Source organism: Gekko japonicus, unplaced genomic scaffold (genome assembly GCF_001447785.1).
Source record: "Gekko japonicus isolate JY-2015 unplaced genomic scaffold, Gekko_japonicus_V1.1 scaffold8, whole genome shotgun sequence".
Taxonomy (NCBI): domain Eukaryota; kingdom Metazoa; phylum Chordata; class Lepidosauria; order Squamata; family Gekkonidae; genus Gekko; species Gekko japonicus.
In genome coordinates this window covers 1612816-1633886 of record NW_015167057.1, presented here as the reverse complement: position 1 = coordinate 1633886, position 21071 = coordinate 1612816, and the positions used below count along the sequence as shown (strand labels likewise).

Sequence of the window (21071 nt, the reverse complement as noted above, 5' to 3'; positions counted from 1 at the left end):
AAGCTCAAATACTTTGGCCACCAAATGAGAAGGGAGCACTCCCTGGAGAAGACCCTGATGCTGGGAAAGATTGAAGGTCAAAGAAGACGGGGACGGCAAAGGATGAGATGGTTAGACAGTGTCATCGATGCAACGAACATGAAATTGAGCCAACTTCAGAGGACGGCGGAAGACAGGAGGGCCTGGCGGGAGAGTCGGACTCGACTGTGCGACTGAACAACAACAACAACCACTACAATCGGGGAAGCTCCATCTCCTGGGAGTGCCAGGTCCCCGAGAGATTAAGTTTGCCTCTACTAGGGCCAGGGCATTTTCGGTGGCGGCTCCTACCTGGTGGAATGAGCTCCCAGAGGAGATCCGGGCCCTGTGGGACCTTATGCAGTTCCGCAGGGCCTGTAAGACGGAGCTCTTCCGCCAGGTGTTTGAGTAGGAGCCGCCGCCGCCGCCACTATTCTACCACCGAGGTGGCAAGTCATCGGCTGCCCTATAAGAATGGGGGCAAGCGGGCCCTGTCAGAAGTTTGAGACAGTGCAGTGGGGGACCACGCTACTGAGACAGCTGGCCACCAACCCTAGGGGGGTTGTCCCCATCTTGGATGATTAATATAGGTATAGCACCGTATTATTGGAAGGTTTTATTGTGATTTTAAATGTTTTATTTATTATATACTGTATTGTATTTTGCACTCGGCTTTGCCGTATGTGAGCCGCCCTGAGCCTCTGGGAGGGCGGGATATAAATCAAACGAATAAATAAATTTTAGCCAGGTGGGTGCAGGGCGGGGAGCCCCTATGGGCCTGGGAGAACCTTGCAGCAATGGAGGAAATTAGACAAGGGCCAAAAATTTTCCCTGCTGGAGGAAAGACTGAGACTTCTGTTTCTACCGTCAGAGAGGAGGTTTCTCTCTTCAAAGTGATGGCAACCAACCACCCCCCCCCCCCCCATACATAGGTCTCCTTTGTTTAAATTTAAATGAAAAGGCCTTGGGAATAATCCCCTAAAACATCTGGATTTCTCCACTTCGGTACTTCCCTTTTTTGCAATTGTAATGCATTTTCCGGTTGAGATTAATTTTCTGCATCAATCCCCCCCCCCCAGGATTAATGCATTATTATTATTCACCTCTTGGCCCAGTGCACTGAAAAGAAGGCTTTTGATGTGGCTTATGCGGGGAGTCCCCTCCATCTCTCTGTTCACCTGTGTCCCAAATTGATCATCAAAGAGAGGAGGTGGGAAGGGGAAGGACGTACCTGGAGCTCTCCTTTATGAAGTGTGGTAAGGTCCAAATGCTGGCAGAACCTGCTTGGAATCCCCCCCCCCCTTTTCCCTTGATACCCACAATGACCTCCTGCTGTTCCAGCCTCTCTCCTCCCTCTCTTTCTGCTTCCCCTTGGTTTGGCAGATGTGGAAACTCACATGGATTACCCCGGGTCCCTCCGAGTTTATAAATCAGCAGGGCTTAAATTCAACATGCAGGGAGTTACATGGCCAGGAGAAGGCAAAGGGCCTCCCGCTTTGGACTTTCACCCCTCTTTGCATGCACCTCTGGCACATCTGGGATGGATCGTGCGGCTCCCAGCTGTTGCACGGTGTTGGCTTGATTGAATAGCGCCAAAGAAATAGAGCATGTTATTAATCCCGGTTATCGGTCTGCTTGCATTGCCTCATGCAGAGTAGGAGGAGGGCAGTGTTTCTTCTAAGCTGAGTTAGTGTGAGCTAGCTCACAGTTTTTTAGCCTCTGGCTTGCACCTTTTTTTGTCTTAGCTCAGGAAGGATGGCTCCAGAGCAAACTAATTTATGCAGTAGCCAAATCGCTCACTCACAGTTTTAATGCCAGTAGCTCACAAGACTCCACAGTTTAGAGGGAGCATTGGAGGAGGGTAAAAGTTTATCCTTTGCAGCTAGGTGGGTCCCTCAGAGCACCCAGGCAGGGTCACCACCCATCCTGCTTGGCATACGGGTATCTCTTTCTGCTTTTCCCTTGAGACCTACAATGAGAGCCAGTTTGGTGTAGTGGTTAGGAGCGCAGACTCTAGTCTGGGAGAACCGGGTTTGATTCCCCACTCCTCCACTTGCAGCTGTTGGTGTGACCTTGGATCAGTCACATGTTCTCTCAGAGCTGTTCTCTCACAAGCAGTCCTCGAAAGAGCTCTCTCAGCCCCACCTACCTCACAGGGTGTCTGTTGTGGGGAGGGGAAGGGAAAGGAGATTGTAAGATGCTCTGAGACTCCAAGTGAAGGGCGAGGTATAAATCCAATCCCTCCTCATCCAAAAACTGCTCTCATATTCATTGGAACATCATAGTGCTAGTCCTTGCGGTCAAAGTTCCGGGTCTCCTACTTCTGCCCCTCACTTCCGTACTATGATCACATTGTATGTGTGTGTTAAGTGCTGTCAAGCCGCTTCTTACTTACGGAGAGCGTATGAATTAACGTTCTCCAAAACATCCTATTGTTCGCAGCCATTCTTAGGTCTTGCAAATTGAGGGCCCTGGTTCCTTAATTGAGTCCATCCGTCTCCTGTTGCGTCTTCCTCTTTTCCTGCTGCCTTCTGTCTTCTCATAATGTGAGTAAAGTACGACAGCCTCAGTTTAGCCATTGTAGCTTCTAGGGAGAGTTCAGGCTTGATCTGGTCTAGAACCCACTTATTTGTTTGGTGTAGTGGTTAAGTGTGCGGACTCTAATCTGGGAGAACTGGGTTTGATTCCCCACTCCTCCACTTGCACCTGGCTGGATGACCTTGGGCAAGCCATAGTTCTGACAAGAGCTGTTCTTGAAAAAAGAGCAGTTTCAATCAGAGCTCTCTCAGCCCCACCTGCCTCGCAGGGTGTCTGTCTGGGGAGGGGAAGGGAAAGGAGTTTGTAAGCCGCTCTGAGACTCCTTTGGGTAGTGAAGGGCGGGGTATAAATCCAATCTCTTCTTCTTCTTCCTGGTGGTCTACAGTATCCGTAAAACCCTCCTCCAACACCACATTTCAAAGGAATCTACTCTCTTCCTGTCAGCTTTCTTTATTGTCCAACAATTCACACCCATACCCAGTACTGGGGAATACTGTAGGATCCAAATCCAAACACCTTTATTGGTGTAAAAGAAAAGCAAAATACCACAAGGCAAGTTTACAGAGAATTTGAATTATAAAATCAGTTAGCTAACCTTTTGCTCCCTGATTATTATGGCAGCCAAAAGGTACCTTACAACGGAACTTGTAATAGGGGGACATCGGTCAGATAATAACAAAGAGACTAACTTCGCCTCAGAAAAACCGTGGCAGTTAGACATAATAGGTTTAATTATACAATCCCGCACTTAGAAATCACAATGAAATAAAACATGGGCTACTGTTTCAAGGTGCATTCCTTGGATAGGAATTGTTGGTAAGCCTCCCAGACAGTACTGCTGAAGGTAAAACATTAAGTCTAGCTAACATAAAAGAGCGTCATCACCAGGGTGTACTGTAGTATGAGTTATCTTGGATCTTGGTTGCCAGTGGCACATCTTTACACTAAAGGGTCTTCTCTACATCCTTCATGGATGCCCTTTCCATTCGCAATCTCCTTCTGACTTCTTGGGTGCAGTCTCCCTTTTGCTTAATGATGGAGCCAAGGAATGGAAAACCTTGAACAATTCTGATTTCTTCATCGTCATCCTTAAAGCTGTGTAATTCGCCACAGTCATTATTTTGGTCTTCCTGATGTTCAGCTGCAATCCTGCTTTGGCACTTTTTGCTTTGACCTTCATCAGCGGTCATTCCAAGTCTTCACTGTTTTCTGCCAATAACTGAGCAGGTGTTAATTTTAGTTTTCTGACTTTCCCACACAGTTGTGGATCTTTCCAAACTTGTGATGGGGGGGGGGGCTGGAGAACTGTCAATGAACCGCCAAGATGACATTGGTCCAGCTGGAGGTCACTGAGTCAGAAGGATTCATGATCAATGGCTCCTAGTCATTTAGAAGGGTTGGGCCCCAAACATTGAAATATCCCTGGGGCAAGACAGTAAAAAGGGAGTTTTCTGGAGTTCTGTATCCATTGTGATCTCTGCAACCAAAGAACCCAACTTCTGGTCTGGCTTATCACTTGACACTTCTTAATAGTCCCCTTCCAGCAGTGAGGAAGCAGGAGAAGAAGAGAAGAAGAAGAGGAGGAGGAGATTGGATTTATACCCTGCCCTTCACTCGGAGTCTCAAAGTGGCTTACACAGACTCCTTCCCTTCCCCACAGCAGACACCCTGTGAGGTAGGTGGGGCTGAGAGAGCTCTGACAGAAACTGCTCTTTTTCAAGCCAGAACTATGGCTTGCCCAAGGTCATCCAGCCAGGTGCAAGTGGAGGAGTGGGGAATCAAACCCGGTTCTCCCAGATTAGAGTCCGTGCACTCAACCACTACCCCAAACTGGCTCTTAACCACTACACCAAACTGGAGGAGGTCAGCCAATCAGGACCAGGGGCAGCTTAGATAGGATTAGATAGATTCATGGAGGAGAGGTCTATCAGTAGCTACTAGCCATGGTCTCTAAAGGGAATTGCCACATTCAGAGGCAGTCAGCCTCTGAATCCCAGAGCCAGGAGGCTTCAAGATAAGGGGAAATCTCGGCCTCAATGCCCTGTTGTTGGCCCTCCAGAGGAACCGGTCGGCCACTGTGTGAGACAGGTTGCTGCACTAGATGGACCACTGGTCTGATCCAGCAGGGCTCTTCTTATATTCTCATGGTGTTTTTTAATTGAGACTCTCGGCACTCTGGACAGCTTCCTGCGAGCAAAGGTCTGTAGGGTGTGAACCTCACTAGTTCCTGATGGTTGCATGTTCCATTAATGGTTTATTTATTTCATTTATAACCCATCTTTCTCCCCAGTGCAGACTCAAAGCAGCTTACATCATTCTCTTCTCCTCCATTTTATCCTCACAACAACCCTAAGTGAAGCCGAGAGTCTGTGACTGGCCCAAGGACACCAAGCAAGCTTCCATGGGAGAGTGGGGATTCGAACCTGGGTCTCCAAGAACCTGGGTCCAGCTTTCTAACCACTAGGCCATACTGGCTCTCACTAGGATCTTACACCTAATAGGTAGGATATATCTAAGTTGATGCTAACAGATTCTCTTTCCTTTTGTCTTCTGTTCTCTTCCACAGAGCTCCACCAACCACCACGAGACCAGTAAAGAAACCTCCGAGGTCATCAGGTCAGAGGTGAAAGGCAAAAAGTCTTCGAGCCATGGCACAAGCCACAAGGCCAAGAAGTCGGGCAGTGGGAAAAGCTCGACTGGTTTCAGCTCGTCCTCTTCTAGTGGCTCATTCCCGTCTGCAGGTGAAGGATGGGAAGGGAGTGGGAGAGCCAGTAGGGACAGATGGGCAGTGGTGCATCCTAAGCCAAGTTCCCGGGGCCTTTGCCTTTCCGAGTGTTGGGTCCCATTTTGAAAAGGCGCAAGTCTCTAGCCCTCGTGTGTGTGTGAGAGAGAGAGAGAGAGAGAGAGAGAGAGAGAGAGAGAGAGAGAGAGAGAGAGAGAGAGAGGGAACTGCTGTCAAGTCACTTGCAACTTATGGTGACCCTATGAATTGACATTAGCGGCGTACAAGTTTTAAAAAATTGGTATTTTTTTTTGATTCAGGTATATCAGACACGAAAATTATCAGTAAATACCGAATTTCCCAAGTACCGATACCGCTACAGTATTCAGATTCGGGGAATATATTCGGTATTTCCGAATGCACTCAGGTCTATTATACCCACGGGGGGGGGGGGGCAAGAAGGGATGTTTAAATGCCTTGCCTTCCCTCCTGGAGCTGTCCAGCTGCTTCCATAGGTCGGTTTCACCCCCCCTCCCCATTTGAACCGAACAGCTGACTAGTGGAGGGGAGTGAAACTGATCAGTGGAAGTGGCCCCCTGCCTGGGGAAGGAAGGAAGAGAGAGAAGGCATGTTTATACACCTTCCCTTTCCTTCCCCAGCCCGCCACTGTTAGACTGAAATGCTTTCCAGCTATTAAACTGGTCAGTTTCACTCCCCTTGGCTTAGAGGGAGTGAAACTGACCAGTTTAATGGCTGGAAGGAAAGAGAAGGCATTTAAATGTGCGTTTCCTTTCTTTCCCCAGCCACCACCTCCCTTTCCCCCGTGGCAGGGCGTCTGGGGAAGGAAAAAGAGAGCGAAGGCATGTTTAAATGCCATCCCTTTCCTTCCAGCCATTAAACTGGTCAGTTTCACTCCCCTCCCTGCCAAACCACTCTGTCCATACCTTCCAGCCATTAATCTGGTTGATTTCACTCCTGAGGGGAGTGAAACTGACCAGTTTAATGGCTGGAAGGAAAGGGAAGGCGTTTTAATATGCCTATGCCTTCTCTCTCTGTCTTTCCTTCCGTAGTCACCCTGCTGCAGCCAGGTCTGGGGAAGGAAAGACAGAGAGAGAAGACATAGAATCATAGAAGCATAGAATGTTAGAGTTTGAAGGGACCTTGCAGGTCATCTAGTCCAACCCCTTGCACTCTGCAGGAGCATAGCCAAAAGATAGCCCTACATACCTACATACCTACAACATACCCGAAAGATGGTCGTCCAGCCTCCGCTTGAAAATGTCCAGCGAAGGAGCATCCACCACATGTTTAAATACCTTCCCTTATCCTATGCCAAAGGATAAATGGGCACAAATCTGACATTAAGAATCACAAGAAGTCCATCAGTGGCTATTAGCCACAAGGTAGAGATGGAACACTCTGTCTGGGGCAAGGATGCTCTGTATTCTTGGTACTTGGGGGGCAACAGGGGGATGGCTTTTGGAGTTCTGGCCCTGCTGGTGGACCTCCTGATGGCACCTGGGTTTTGACCACTGTGTGATGCAGAGTTTTTGACTAGATGGGGCACTGGCCTGATCCATCATGGCTTCTCTTAGGTTCTTAACCGAAGCAACGGGTTTAAATTACCTGCAGGAAGGTATCGGCTGGATATTAGGAAAAACCTTTTCACGGTCAGAGTAGTTCAAAGGTGGAATCAGCTGCCTAGGGAGGTGGTTAGCTCCCCTTCACTGACAGCTTTCAAGAAGAGGCTGGATGAATATTTGTCAGAGATGCTTTAGGCTGGTCCTGCACTGGGCAGGGGGTTGGACTAGATGGTCTGTATGGCCCCTTCCAACTCTATGATTCTATAAAGAGAACCATGAAGATATTTCTAATGTGTTTCCTGCAATTTATTTACACTACAGTCTTGTCTCACTCATTCACACCATAAGGGTTGTGTGGGGTTTGTGACTGCTATTTCTGTTTTGCAGACAGTGAACAGGGAGTATGAGAACAACAAAGAGTCTAGTGGCACCTATTTATGGCATCCGCTTTTGCAGACATGAGAGTATGGCTGCAACCCAGAGGTGCTTGCTTGTGCGTCTGGGGGATCCCGTTGCCAGGGAGAGGAAGGGTGACATAATTTGTACTCACATGATTGCATCATGCCCAGTGTTCCCTCTACGCTGAGTTAGTGTGAGCTAGCTCACAGGTTTTTAGTCTCCAGCTCACACATTTTCGTCTTCGCTCAGGAAGGAGGGCTCCAGAGCAAACCAATTTATGCAGTAGCCAGATCGCTCGCTCACAGCTTTAATGCCAGTAGCTCACAAAGTAGAATTTTTGCTCACAAGACTCCACAGCTTAGAGGGAGCATTGATCATGATCCATGATTTGTCTGAGACCTTGGAATGAGTCCTTTTGTTCAGTGTGGGTTCACCTGGGCCACCAGGTTTCTTTGTTTCCCCATTTCTTTAGATGACTAAATATGATTTTAAAGGTCAGCATTCAATGGGTGGGAAAGAGGGAGAGAGAGAGAGAGAGCCAAACCCCCAGGCCCTATTCACCTGCAAACACAGGCACCGCCCCCCTCTGCAGGAAAGAGGGGTGCCCTGCCGTGTTCCCTCTAAGCTGAGTTAGTGTGAGCTAGCTCACAGTTTTTTAGCCTCTAGCTCACGGATTTTTGTCTTAGCTCAGGAAGGAGGGCTCCAGAGCAAACTAATTTATGTGGTAGCCGAATCGCTCACTCACAACTTTAGTGCCAGTAGCTCACAAAGTAGACTTTTTGCTCACAAGACTCCACAAAAGACTCCATACAAAAGGTATGGGAATATCTTTTGCTGGACAAGACCTCAGACTGGATTGCACAGCAAGATAGATAGGTTACCTCTACTAGTATTACGGCCAAATGGTCATCATGGCTAGATGCTTTTGCTTACCAAGAAGGAACTTTACAGAAAGCACCCTTAATTGATTCACACACCTTATACCTTTACCATTAAGTACTTGAAGGATCTTTAAAACTTGCTTGAACTCCATTTATTTTTATTTTTAATTATTGAATTGATAAGCCAAATTTGCAGATAACTTGTAATGGCAATCCTTGATTCACCATAACCTTAATGATCACTTTGTAATTGTTTTTCATTCATGCTTTACTAAGTACTGCATTGTATTTTATTGTAATTTTCAATAAACAGTTTAATGTTGTTGGTTTTTTTTAAAAAGACCCCACAGCTTAGAGGGAGCATTGGTGCCCTGGAAACTTGGGGGGGGGGGCTTGTGTGGCTCCAGCCACCTCTGCAAAAAGCCAGGCTGCAAAAAGCCGAGCAAAGTGCAAGCCTCCTTGGGGCTGGAGGAGACAGCATCCCTTCCCTGCCCTGCCTTCCCCTTCCCAGGCATCAGCTGTGGCAGCACTTCTGGGGGGTGGGACTCACACACACACACCCCGCACACTCACCTCAGGAGCCACCTCTGTCCGGCCTGGCCTCCCCGGCTGGCTGCATTGCGTCTCCAAGCTGGTGAGCCACACTTCAGCCCTGCTTGCTTTTGGGCAGCTTCTGATGTTGTTATTTAAAAAAAGAAGAAGAAGCTTTGATGCCCAGCTCGCATTTCACGTCATAGGATGTACATAAGAGGAGTTTAGATCAGAGGAGTTTTGCTCTGGAGGATTTAGGGCGCAATCCTAAATGTGCTGAACTGGAAATAAGCACCCTTGAGGCTAGTGGGGCTTTCTTCTGAGTAGACACGTCTAATATTGTGCTAGATGATTCCAAAGTGAGGATGCAGCGTTGACAACCCCAGATTCCCTTCCCGCACCCCTTTTTTCCTCTTCTTGCCTTGGGAATGGAGGCTGGAGGCCGGCTGGGGGGGAAGTGGCGGTCTTCCTTTGGGGTGGCCACCAACAGGTACCGGGGCCACGCCCTGCTGAAGCCTCTCTCTCCCCCCCTTCCCTAAGGCGTCCCCATCCCCTCCCTCCAGAGCCCGCCGGCAGAGGCCAAATCTGTGAGCCAAGGGGCCAAAATTTGCAGGCAAGTGCACGGCAGCTCAGCTTAGAGGGAACGCTGGAAGTCAGCTTTGTGTACACGAAGCATTCTTCGCGCACTCAGGAAAGGGACTTTGTACTTTTTTTTTTTAATTACCGTGCGTGTTCTCCCCTTAGAGATGAGAGTCACAAGGAAAGAATGTTGTCATGTGGTGACACAAGTTTCATTGGAGTTTGGATGGGGGGCAGATGATGAGGAGTTGAGCAGTTAAACCGAAATCTTGACAGAAGAGGCGGGCTTTAACTGCTCAACAGCAAGGTCTGTCAGCCATCTGGCGATCAAGAACCGCACCCAACTTTTTATTGATTGGAATTCTTCCTTTCCCCTCCACTCTCTCTGCTCCTTCTGTGTAGTGTGTGGATGGACCAGGGGTCCCCATGGTGATGGGCACCGTGGCGTCCACCAATACCTTTCCAGGTGTTTTAAGAAAGTGGGTGGGGCCAGATATGGCTTTTGCCCAGCAAGGTGTTCGATTGGCCATTGGAGATTTGATTGGCTGTGTAGATATTTTTAAGAACTCTGTTTTGTCAGCAGCTTCCCCTGCAGCACAGGGATCGTCGCTGTGTGGCTGGATGCGAGCTGCAGCAGCCAATTTGTGGCTGGCTTTGCCTTTTGTGGCAGCCATTTTGTGGCAGCCATTTTTTTGCCTGCACCTGACATGCTGTGTCAGAATTCTAAAGGTGCCCGCAGACTCAAAAAGGTTGGTGGCCCACAGGGTAAACGAAGTCCTCGGCACGGAAGTGCCATTGGTGTAGTGGCTAAGAGCGGCAGACTCTAATCTGGAGAACCAGGTTTGATTCCCCACTCCTCCTCCACGTGAAGGCAGCTGGGTGACCTTGGGTCAGTCACAGTTCTCTCAGAACTCTCTCACAAGGTGCCTGTTGTGGGGAGAGGCAGGGAAGACAGTTGTAAGCCACTCTGAGACTCCTTTGGGTAATGAAGAGCGGGAAATAAAAACCAGCTCTTCTTCTCCTCCTCCTCCCCCAGCGGCACTAGCGCATACCAGTTGTTATTAATATTGACTACTTGGAAGCATGTGACCGCTATCCTATCTCCATCTCTGCTGAAGGTTTCAGGATTTCCCTCCGTTTCCCTCTTGCAGGTACTTCGTGCAGCTCCTTGCCCTTCTCCCAGGACTTTGTGACCTTCCCGAAGCTTGAGCAGCCGCCCCAGCCACCGCCACCACCTGAGGAGGAGAAATATCGTAAGCCCGCCTCTTCCTCTTCCTCCTCCGCCCATTGCTCCCCATTGTACGAAGGGCAGAAAGGCGACGTCTTTGAGCAGAAAGTGATCTTCTCGGGCTTTGGCTCCATCATGCGCTTCTCCACGACGGCCGTCAGCCAGCAGAGGGGCCGCGATGCTTCCCCTGTGGACTACAAAGCCTCGAACCCCATTGTCAGCCCTCCGGGGGGCGGGGGCACCAGTGGTGGTGGCAGCAACCACAAGCGGATGCCATCCCTCAATGTGGAAGAGGGCGAAGTCTTGAAGGAAAAGAAGCACAAGGCCAGTAAGAAAAACAAGCACGGGCCAGGGAGGCCGAAAGGGAGCAAGAACAAGGAAGTCCCAGGGGCCCAGCTGGTTGGGTCCACAGCGACCTCCTCTTCTCCCTTCTCCGGAGGGTCACTGGTCAGTTCTAGCATCGGTGGGTCCTCCTCACGCTCCTTCAGCCATGCCGCAAGCCTTCCGAGCCTCAGTCTGGAATCCCCGCTTCTGGGATCGGGTAGGTACGGGGGGGATGTGCGCAAGCCGGGCACTGCTTACTTGGTGGGTTTGGCATCTGATGTTGAGATCAGTGCCTTGAGAATTTCAGCTTCCAGTTTGTAAAGCAAAAGTAGTGTTTTGGGGAGTGGTCCCAGTGGGTTCTTTAGCTAGGGTATGAACCCAGCTTCGAAACTGTTGGGTGCAAACATCTACAGCAAGCCGAGCATTTGGTCACTGAGTGAAGCAGTCCTCAGTCTTGCGCCACTCTGACATGTGTCAGATGACCCAGGTAGTCAGCTCTGTTGGTCTGCAGCGGAAGAACGAATTTAGAATCCAGTGGCACTTTTAAGACCAACAAGGGTTTATTCACGAAAGCGCATACCTTGAATAAACCTTTGTTGGTCTTAAAGGTGCCACTGGACTGTAAATGTGTCAGATGAACTATCTACCCTTTTATCTTCACAAGGGGGAAAATGTGTTCATGACAACACAGCCGCTAGCCAATAGGTGCCCTCACAGGCATAGTGTGGTCAGAATCGGACAGGAAATCAGCTTTCCCAGAGCTCAACCTGAAACCATGCCAAAAACTCCCAGAATCTTCTTTTCCCCTCCATTGTTCACTCCACAAAATATGCACACGCTCTAAGGACAGAGAAAATGATCCGCCATTCTTCCTGCTCCTTTTTTGAGCCGTTGGTGCAGGGGTCTGTAGCCTGGGACGCCAGAGCCAAATATGGTTCAATAGGGAACCTAATATGGCTCTTTTAAAAAGAAAAAGAAACATTTAAGCAAAGTTATACTGACGGGGGTATGTGGGATGCTAGCATGACCAGAATGCGAAGGGGATTATTTATTTATTATTTATTCATTAAATTAGACTAGCTAGGCCGCCCTTCCCTACGAGTAGGGCTCCGTGCGTCTTACAACAGAATAATAACAAACAACATTAAAACCATTAAAAGAAATCAATGGATAAAAACAAAACATATACCCGATGGCCGAAAATCAGCTCCCCTAACCTCCTCGGGGGGAAGGGTTGCAAGGGATGGGGGAGTAGATGAGTTTTCCAGATGTTCTCCCCCCCCCCAATCACTGTCCTCAGCCACATGCCTGGCGGAACATCTCTGCCTTACATGCCCTGCGGAAAGGCAGTAACTCCCGCAGGGCACGGATGTTTCAGTTTCAGTTTATTAAGAGCCTATAAGCCATACACCAGAAAGAAAGAAAGAGAGAGAGACAGAGAGAGAAAGAAAGAAAGAAAGAAAATTTAATTTAAACTTTAAAAAAAAATTAAACATTTAAAAGGACAGTATAACAGAAATGTGCCACATCTATTATACAGTTATTGCACAGAGTACTCAGCAGAACTCTCAACCTTGTAGATTCCAAAAAGGAAGAAAATTTTAATAGCCGTCTCCTCAGGAACTTTTCTCTCGCACCTGCATGTTTTGGGCAACAGAAAAAGATATGAGCAAGTGAGTCTACAGTCGCTAATGGGCAGTCGCAGTAGGGTTGACTTGCTGGGATGCCCTGAAAACGACCCTTCATCTGTGCAGGTGGGAATACATTGCAGCGTGCTGGGCACGGATTAGGGTTACCAAGTACCTACCGCGAATCGACGGGGGACACATAGTTCTTGGCGGGAACATTTCCACGGGGAAAACACACGCGCTGCACTATACTGTCGCCCAGAGTAGGCACGTAGCCGGGCGGCAGGTCGATGCTCTAGCAATGGGGCAGAAAACTCGATGGTACCATCGAGTTTTCAGCCCCATTGTCAGAACGTCACCTGGCTACGTGCCCAGTGTGCTGACGTCACATCTGGGCGACAGCATAGTGCGACACGGGTGTATTACAGGCAGGAATGTTCCGGCGGGAAAGCGTGTCCCCCACCGATTCGCGGTAGGTACTTGGTAACCCTAGCACGAATGTCTTCTGGCAGAGAGTTCCACCAGGTAGGAGCCAGGCAAAGACTGTTATGGGGCTGAAGGGCTTCTTAAAGATGCTTTACAGAAAGAGGAACGATAAAGGTGAACAGTTGCCAGGCATCCAAGTGCGTGCCATGCACAGCTTTATGCACGAAACTTATTACCCAGTGTACTGTTGGGTATATTTATTACTCTTTCTGTGACCTCCTGTGTGCCACTTCACAACAAACGACCTACGACAGTTTGAGCTGTGGAAACTGTACGGATCATTAATCAGACCTGTCAGTTACCAGTCATGTTGAGTTGTATCTTTTCACTTGCTCAAACAGGTTTTCTTATACCGGTTGTTTGTTGATCTCTGAGGGCTGACGCAGTTTGGCTTTTAGTGATAAAAGGTGGCTGACCTCTGCTTTGGTGACTGTGGAGATAAGCTTGAAAGCGCAGAGATAAGAAGGTCTTCTGGTTTTACTTCTTCTCCTGGCCGCAGTATCATGGTGTGTGCTCGTTGAAGCGTGAATTGTGATTTCCACTGTGAGTGTGCAAGTCAGCAAACCACAGCAGGAAACGGAAAATGATATTTGTGCCACCTGTCCCTGGAGACAGGAGGGGGCTAAGCAGGATTTCTGGGAGTACATGAGGGGGCGATTTTGGCCCAATAGCAAGAGCCTTCTGTTATGTGGCCACACGAGTGTGTCCTCATATCACAAAAAAATGATTGTTTTTCTGCAGCACAAGTGTTGGAGAAGGTGTCCTGCCTTTCCCAAGTCCTGCACTGTCACTCAGTTGTTTTCAGACAGTATCTGTGCTTGTTGTTCATCCCCTCTGTATGCTCACATTCCATGTTGACCCTCCTGATGATCGCAGCCTTTTTGTGCTTTCCTCAGTATGAAGTGAGTTGGTTGCTAGGCATGCAAATAGGTCTGAGATGATAGATTTAGGTGGGTAGCCATGTTGGTCTGAAGCAATAGAACAAAGTTTGAGTCCAGTGGCATCTTTAAGACCAACAAGTTTAATTTTGAGTATAAGCTTTCTGAAGAAGTGTGCATGCACACAAACACTTATACCCAGAATTAAACTTGTTGGTCTTGAAGGTGTCACTGGACTCAAACTCAGGTCTGAGATGAGTAGGTGTTTATGACCCAATCTGAGGCTTTGCTCAAAAGTTCGCCACGAAGTTCTCGGCATCCCTAGTTATAATAGAAAAGGTACGCAAAAATATTTGTATATCAGTATTATTTAGGGGTTTTTTAAAAAGAAACTTGCTTTTTTTTAAAAAAAGCTTGTTTCGAGTTCAGTAGCACCTTAAGAAACCAACAAGCTTTTTGAGGATATAGGCTTTGGAGAGTTAAAGCTCTCTTCATCAGAGTCAAAGCTCCATTTGTTAAAAAGGGCTTCCATGCTCAGGAAGCAGAAGTCTAATTTCAGGACCACATTCGTGAAGAATTACAGGATGAAAACCCGACCATAAGCTTTGCAGAACCATGGGCTGAAATACTGGAGAGCCAGTGTGGTGTAGTAGTTAGGAGGGTGGACTCTAATCTGGGAGAGCTGGGTTTGATTCCCCGTGCCTCCACATGCAGTTGCTGGTGTGCCTTGGGTTAGTCACAAGTTCTTTCAGAGCTGTTCTCTCAAGGGCTCTCTCAGCCCCACCTACCTCACAGGGTGTCTGTTGTGGGGAGAGGAAGGGAAAGGAGATTGTAAGCCACTCTGACACTCCGAGTGAAGGGTGGGGTATAAATCCAAAATTCTTATCCACTGGGTGAAATTACTTGGCCATGGTCAACTGTTCTTCTGAACATCTCCCCACGCGGCAGAATGACAGGGCAAGAACCTTGTTCATGCGCGGTGATCCCATTTGCAGGTTGGTCAGAACTGCTTTGGAAACTCTGAGCAGGGGGGATGTAGCTGTGGAGAAGCCTGCCAGGAAACGCTGCAGGATATGGCGAAGCTGTCCTGTTTACAAAAGAATTCAAGAAACTGGCTGTGTTGAAGCTGCCTTGGCAGGAAAAGGGTTAAGGGGAAGGAAACTGAAGGGCATTCCGGGCAGCTGTTTTGCCTATCGCTGTGCGGCTGTGCCAGCTTGCTTGCAGTTGCTACTATTGAGGTCAGAGAGAGAGAGAGATAGGACAGGTCGCTAGTGGGTGGGGCTGTCATTCCCGGCTTTGCTCGATTTCCTGGCGACAGCCGCCTTTTGCGCTCATGGCCTCGGGGCAGGGGAGGAGCCCGAGGAAGAGAGAGGGAGAATCCAGGATGTAATTATTTTCCAGGGAGGGGCCACGACAAACCGCATGCCTCCTGTAATCGCAACCTCAGGCAGTACGTTTCTTTCCTCTCCCTTTCTTTCCTGCCTCACTCTGTTGCGTACCAAGAGACTTTTCATGTGTGGTGGGTCTGCCCGACAACGGGCAATCTGGGTCATTTTTTTCACCCGTTTTCATAGACTCTGAAGTCTTGCCTATTGCAGCCGAGCTGAGCTCTCCCCATGAGCGAACTGTCTTATAGACATGTTTGCAAACTCACCCACCGTGTTGCATTCGCACATTAACAGTTTAGATGGGTGCACAAAGCATACTTTAAGTGTACATCTACACATGTCATGTGCAGAGAGAGCCCTTCAGGTGTCAGGATCCATTGGGGGGGGGATTTGAAAATACTCACAAATATTAGTCACCTGCAAATTTTTCACTCTGAACTTTCTCCGTTTTCTTGGTCAATTGTTGTTGTTTTTTAGCCTATTTGTTTGCTGCCTTTGCATTGCAGGCATGGGTGTGTTGGATGCAAACCTGTTGGCAAATACCTGCTGCTGTCGATCAAAGAGATGTGGATGCTGGTGATGTGAGGCAAGCCCTAAGGAGAGTTGAGGCCAAGGAGAGGAGCAAGATAGTTTCAAGGGATACCCTACCAACAGTGCCGGATTTACGCATAAGCTAAATAAGCTAAAGCTTAGGGCCTCACAATCTGCTGGAGCCTTATTTGTAATTTTAAAACCCTTTAATTATGTAATTATTTCCGTGATTTTGTAAACACATCCTTTATTTTTTTTAATAAAAATTAAAAGGCAATATATTTTCAAATATTAAAAAGGCGTATATATTTTAAATTTTTCTGAGACCAGCTGATGTAATTTAAAACAGGGGGCCTCTGGGTTTTGTATAGTTTAGGGCCTCAGCAAGTCTAAATCCGGCCCTGCCTACCAACATGGGGGAGAGGAGGATGAGGAGTTCTCCATTGGGGAGAAACCTGGGGTCTAAATGAAGTAAATAAATTAAAAAGACTCAGGGTGATTTACAATAGTTTCAGTGTATGGAATTACAGCTTTGCATGACTGTATTTAATTTGCTTTTGAAATTGTATTAATAGAAATCTCTTTTGCGTACATCTTTATTAAGACCTCGCCTTTCTCTCCCGTGGAGACCCAAAGCGGCTTATGCTATTCTCTCCATTTGATCCTCACAGATACCCTGTGAGGCAGGTTAGGCTGAGAGAAAGTGACCATCTCTAGGTCACCCAAGTGAGTTTCCATGGCAGAGTGGGGATTCGAACCTGGGTCTCACAGATCCTAGTCTGACACGCTGCCCTCCACACAATATTGGCTCTCGCACTGTGTCTTACACCCATGGAAAAGATTGCGAGGATACAGGCATATTCATTTAGTGCAAGCAGTCATCAAGGAGTCGTTTTAGGGCTTCTGGATGTATAAGAACTGTCACCCGCATGGACACCTTTTGTTTTATTTGTGCATATATCAAGATGGGTAGCTGTGTTTGTCTGTAGCAGTAGAAAAGAGCAAGAGTCCAGGAGCACCATAAAGACTAACAAAATTTGTGGCAGGGGAGGAGCTTTCGTGGGTCACTGCTCACTTCTTCATCCCCTGTCACAAATTTTGTTAATCTTTAAGGTGCTCCTGGACCCTTGCTCTTTTGTACCTATATGTGTTATTTCTAGTCCTCCTTTCTCACAGGGACTCACACATACTGAGCCAGCACAGTCACAAAAACGGGACATTCACTAACCAAATGCATTTGGATTTTCAAAGTCTGGAACCACCAGACAGAACTGAAGCGTACCATAAGCATTCACATAAGGAGCCAATTTGGTGTAGTGCACGTGGACTCTAATCTGGGAGAACCGGGTTTGATTCCCCACTCCTCCACTTGCACCTGGCTGGATGACCTTGGGCAAGCCATAGTTCTGATAAGACCGGTTCTTGAAAAAGAGTTTCTGTCAAGCCCCACCTACCCCACAGGGTGTCTGTTGTGGGGAGGGGAAGGGAAAGGAGTTTGTAAGCCGCTCTGAGACTCCTTTGGGTAGTGAAGGGTGGGGTATAAATCCAATCTCCTCCTCCTCCTCCTCTTCTTCCTCTTTTTCTTCTCATGACGCATTAAGTGGTACAGAAATTACATAAATGGGATGCTGCTCACAGTCATCTAGACACAGCAGTATGGACCACAGTCCCTAATCCAGGGGTGTCAGACATATGGCCTGCGGGCTGCAACCATCCTGCCCAGGGCTTTTATCCAGCTTGCGAGCAACTGGTGCTGTTCTCAACCATGAGGGGAAAGGAGTCGCTGGAGAACAAAAAGCACCCCTGGAGGTTTTGGAAACAGGCTCTCTGTCAGGCCTTCCCCTCAGCCCTGCCACGTCTGTGGGAAACACAGGAGGGATGAGAACTGGAGCTGGGGGGGGGAGCTGGGAGAGCCAGGCTTTTGTGGGTTCCCCAGCAAATCAGTCGCTTTAACTGCTAGGAATCAAGTGCACCCTCAGGTTTGCCTGTGTCCTTTAGAAAGTGTATATCTCCGGTGCCTGGCATCACATTTTACAGCACACATGGCCCAGGGTGACAAACTAACATTTATGTCAGATCCAGTTGTGGTAACAAATGAGTTGTGACACCCCTGTTTATCCAGGCAAGTTCGTAATAACAACCATTAGAGAGCCAGCTGGGTGTAGTGGTTAAGAGCGGCGGACTCTAATCTGGAAAACCAGGTTCGATTCCCCACTTCCCCACTTGAAGGCAGCTGGGTGACTTTAGGCAAGTCACAGCACTCTAAGCCTAAAAATAAGCATAGTTCGCCACCTAGTGGTGCCAGAAAAGTTACAGCTTCAGGCAGCCAAACAGTCCTTCGGGATCTCCTGGCTATTCTACACAGAATGCCCCGCCAACCCCCCCGCCGCCGATCTCCTTCCCTCCCCCTCCAACTCTGGCAGCCGATCTCCTCCTCCTCTTCTCCCATCGCCTCAGCTCCGGTGGCGAGGCCTGAGCGACTTCCAGCCAACGGCCCACCGCAGAGTTCCCAAAGCGTTCCCTGCGCATGCGCAGGAAACGCTCTTTTACCTTTTGGGGGATTTAAATATTCCCCTTATATTTTTTCAACTTTTTAGATTTTTGTGCACACCTGGGGACTGCACCAAGTGTGCAGGAAAATCTCCCTGCCCCCCAGGTGCCCCCGATGTGCGGATTTAGATATCCGCACACGGGGGGCACCTTCGCTATTAGATATATAGATTAATATTAACTGTTAGACATTGATTATTACATTATATGTTCCATTGCATCTTAATACCATTACAGTTGTTATAATCAACTACAGTAAAAAAACACATTTTAAGAGCATTTCTAAAAATAAAAAGAATAACAATAAACTAGGTTCATATATATGTCGAAAACTATTTTTATGGTCTTGAATATACCATTGTTTCAGAGAACGCTTATATTTATACCATTGTAGTATTATCTATAACAGACTTAATTATATTAATGCAGTTATATTAGTGCCTAAGCTATGATTATACTGATGAAAAAATAAAAATAAAAAACATTATAGTAACTTTAATATAAGTTACTCATTTTTCAGGGCTGCAGTGGCTCAGAAGTTAAGAAGCTGAGCTGCAGACCGGAAGGTCTGTAGTTCAGCAGTTCGAGACCCGAGTGCCACGTGACAGAGTGAGCTCCCGTCTCTGGCCCCAGCTCCTGCCAACCTAGCAGTTCAAAAGCAAGAAATTGCAAGTAGATAAATAGGTACCACTTTGGAGGGAAGGTAACAGCGTTCCATGCGCCTCGGTGTTTAGTCATGCTGGCCACACAACCACAGAAATGTCTTCGGACAGCGTTGGCTCTTCGGCTTGGAAACAGAGATGAGCACCACCTCCTAGTGTTGGATTCGACTGGCTCTCAAGCAAGGGAAACCTTTACCTTTACTTACTCATTTTTCATCTTTACTTATAATAAAGTGGGGGTTTTTCAGATTCTTTGGCCAGTCTTTTATTTTTGTTAGTCTTTAAGTTGCTGCTGTAGTATTGCTCTTTTCTACTGTTTCAGCTTTATAGTGAGCCTTCGTTCATCCAGGCTTCGCGACTGAAATTACCTGCATATCTTGCAACGCATCTGATTTTTAAAACAATTTTACATTATTTCTAGCCCACCTTTCTCCCCGGTGGGAATCCAACGTGCCTTATATCTTTCTCCTCTCCTCCATCTTATCCTCTCAACCCTGTGAGGTAGGCCAGGCTGCGACTGTGTGCCTGGCCCAAGGCCACCCAAGTAAGGTTCCATGGCAGAGTGAGGATTTGAACCTAATGCCAGCTCAGCACGCAGTTTCTTCTTTTAATTTTTTTTCTGAAGCACCAGAGACAGTGTGTGACTGCAATAAAAAAGGCCAATGCTATGCTGGGGATTATTAGGAAGGGTATTGAAAACAGATCAGCCAATATCATAATGCCACTATATAAATCAATGGTGAGACCTCATTTGGAATACTGTGTGCAGTTCTGGTCACCACACCTTAAAAAGGATATTATAGCTTTGGAAAAAGTGCAGAAAAGGGCAACTCGAATGATAAAAGGGTTGGAACACTTTCCCTATGAGGAAAGGTTAAAGCGCTTAGGGCTCTTTAGCTTGGAGAAAAGACGACTGAGGGGTGACATGATCGAGGTTTATAAGATTATGCATGGGAAAGAGCAGGTAAAGAAAGAGGTACTTTTCTCCCTTTCTCACAATACAAGAACTCGTGGGCACTCAATGAAATTGCTGAGCGGTTGGGTTAGAACGGATAAAAGGAAGTACTTCTTCACCCAAAGAGTGATTCACACATGGAATTCATTGCCACAGGAAGTGGTGATGGCTACAAGCATGGACAGCTTCAAAAGGGAATTAGATAAGCATATGGAGCAGAGGTCCATCAGTGGCTATTAGCCACAAGGTATCGATAGAGACTCTGGGGCAAGTGATGCTCTGTCTTCTTGGTGCTTGGGGGGGGGGGCCAACAGTGGGAGGGCTTCTAATGTCCTGGCCCCACTGGTGGACCTGGTATTTCTGGCCACTGTGTGACACAGGGTGTTGGACTGGATGGGCCTTTGGCCTGATCCAACATTGGCGTCTCTTATGTTCTTATGTTCAGATAAAGGTTAATTTTAATGTTTGCTGCCTTGTAATTTAAAATGGGGGGGTACTTTTTCTTAAAACATCAAACCATACTGGGTTTGGATAGAGGGTCTTGGGGACATCACAGGCACCAGCCAATCGGTGTCGTGCACCACTGTCTTCCACTTCAGACTTTCAGAACCCTTTTTGTTGGGAGTTGTTGCTGGAGAGGAGAAGGATGTATGTGCTGAACACGGGGAAGGTGCTTCTAGAGTGGCATCACATCTTTAAACAATATTACATTTGCCTTCACTGTTAGTGGCACAGGAAGGGGGACTTTTGTAGCTAGTGATCGGTGATGACAAGGGTACTGTCCAGTGAGTTTGTGCTGATTCCAAGCAACACTTCAAATGCCACTGCCATTTTATTCTGCTCTGTTTAGTCCTCACTTGGAGTACTGTGTTCAGTTTTGGGCACAGCAGTTTAAGAAAAACGTTGACAAACTGGAACATGTGCAGAGGAGGGCAATGAAGATGATGAGGGGGTCTGGAGACCAAGTCCTATGAGGAAAGGTTAAAGGAGTTGCCTATGTTCAGCCTAGAGAGGAGACGGCTGAGAGGTGATACGATAGCCATCTTTAATTTTTTGAAGGGCTGTCATATAAAGGGTGGAACGGAGTTGTTTCCTGTTGCTCCAGAAGGTCAGACCAGAACCAATAGATTGATATTAAATCAAAAGCGTTTTTGGCTAAATATCAGGAAGAACTTCCTGACAGTTAGAGC

At 47.7% G+C, this 21071-nt stretch overlaps 1 protein-coding gene across 1 annotated transcript in view; it reads left to right on the top strand.

Annotated features, from left to right (window-relative positions):
• The window catches only part of MLLT6 (myeloid/lymphoid or mixed-lineage leukemia; translocated to, 6), a 141183-nt gene that overhangs the window by 99143 nt on the left and 20969 nt on the right, over positions 1 to 21071 (top strand). Inside the window, exons 9-10 of the mRNA XM_015412440.1 lie at positions 5123 to 5297; positions 10403 to 11020. Of these exons, the coding sequence (XP_015267926.1) occupies positions 5123 to 5297; positions 10403 to 11020 (793 nt within the window). The remainder of the gene's footprint in view (positions 1 to 5122; positions 5298 to 10402; positions 11021 to 21071) is intronic.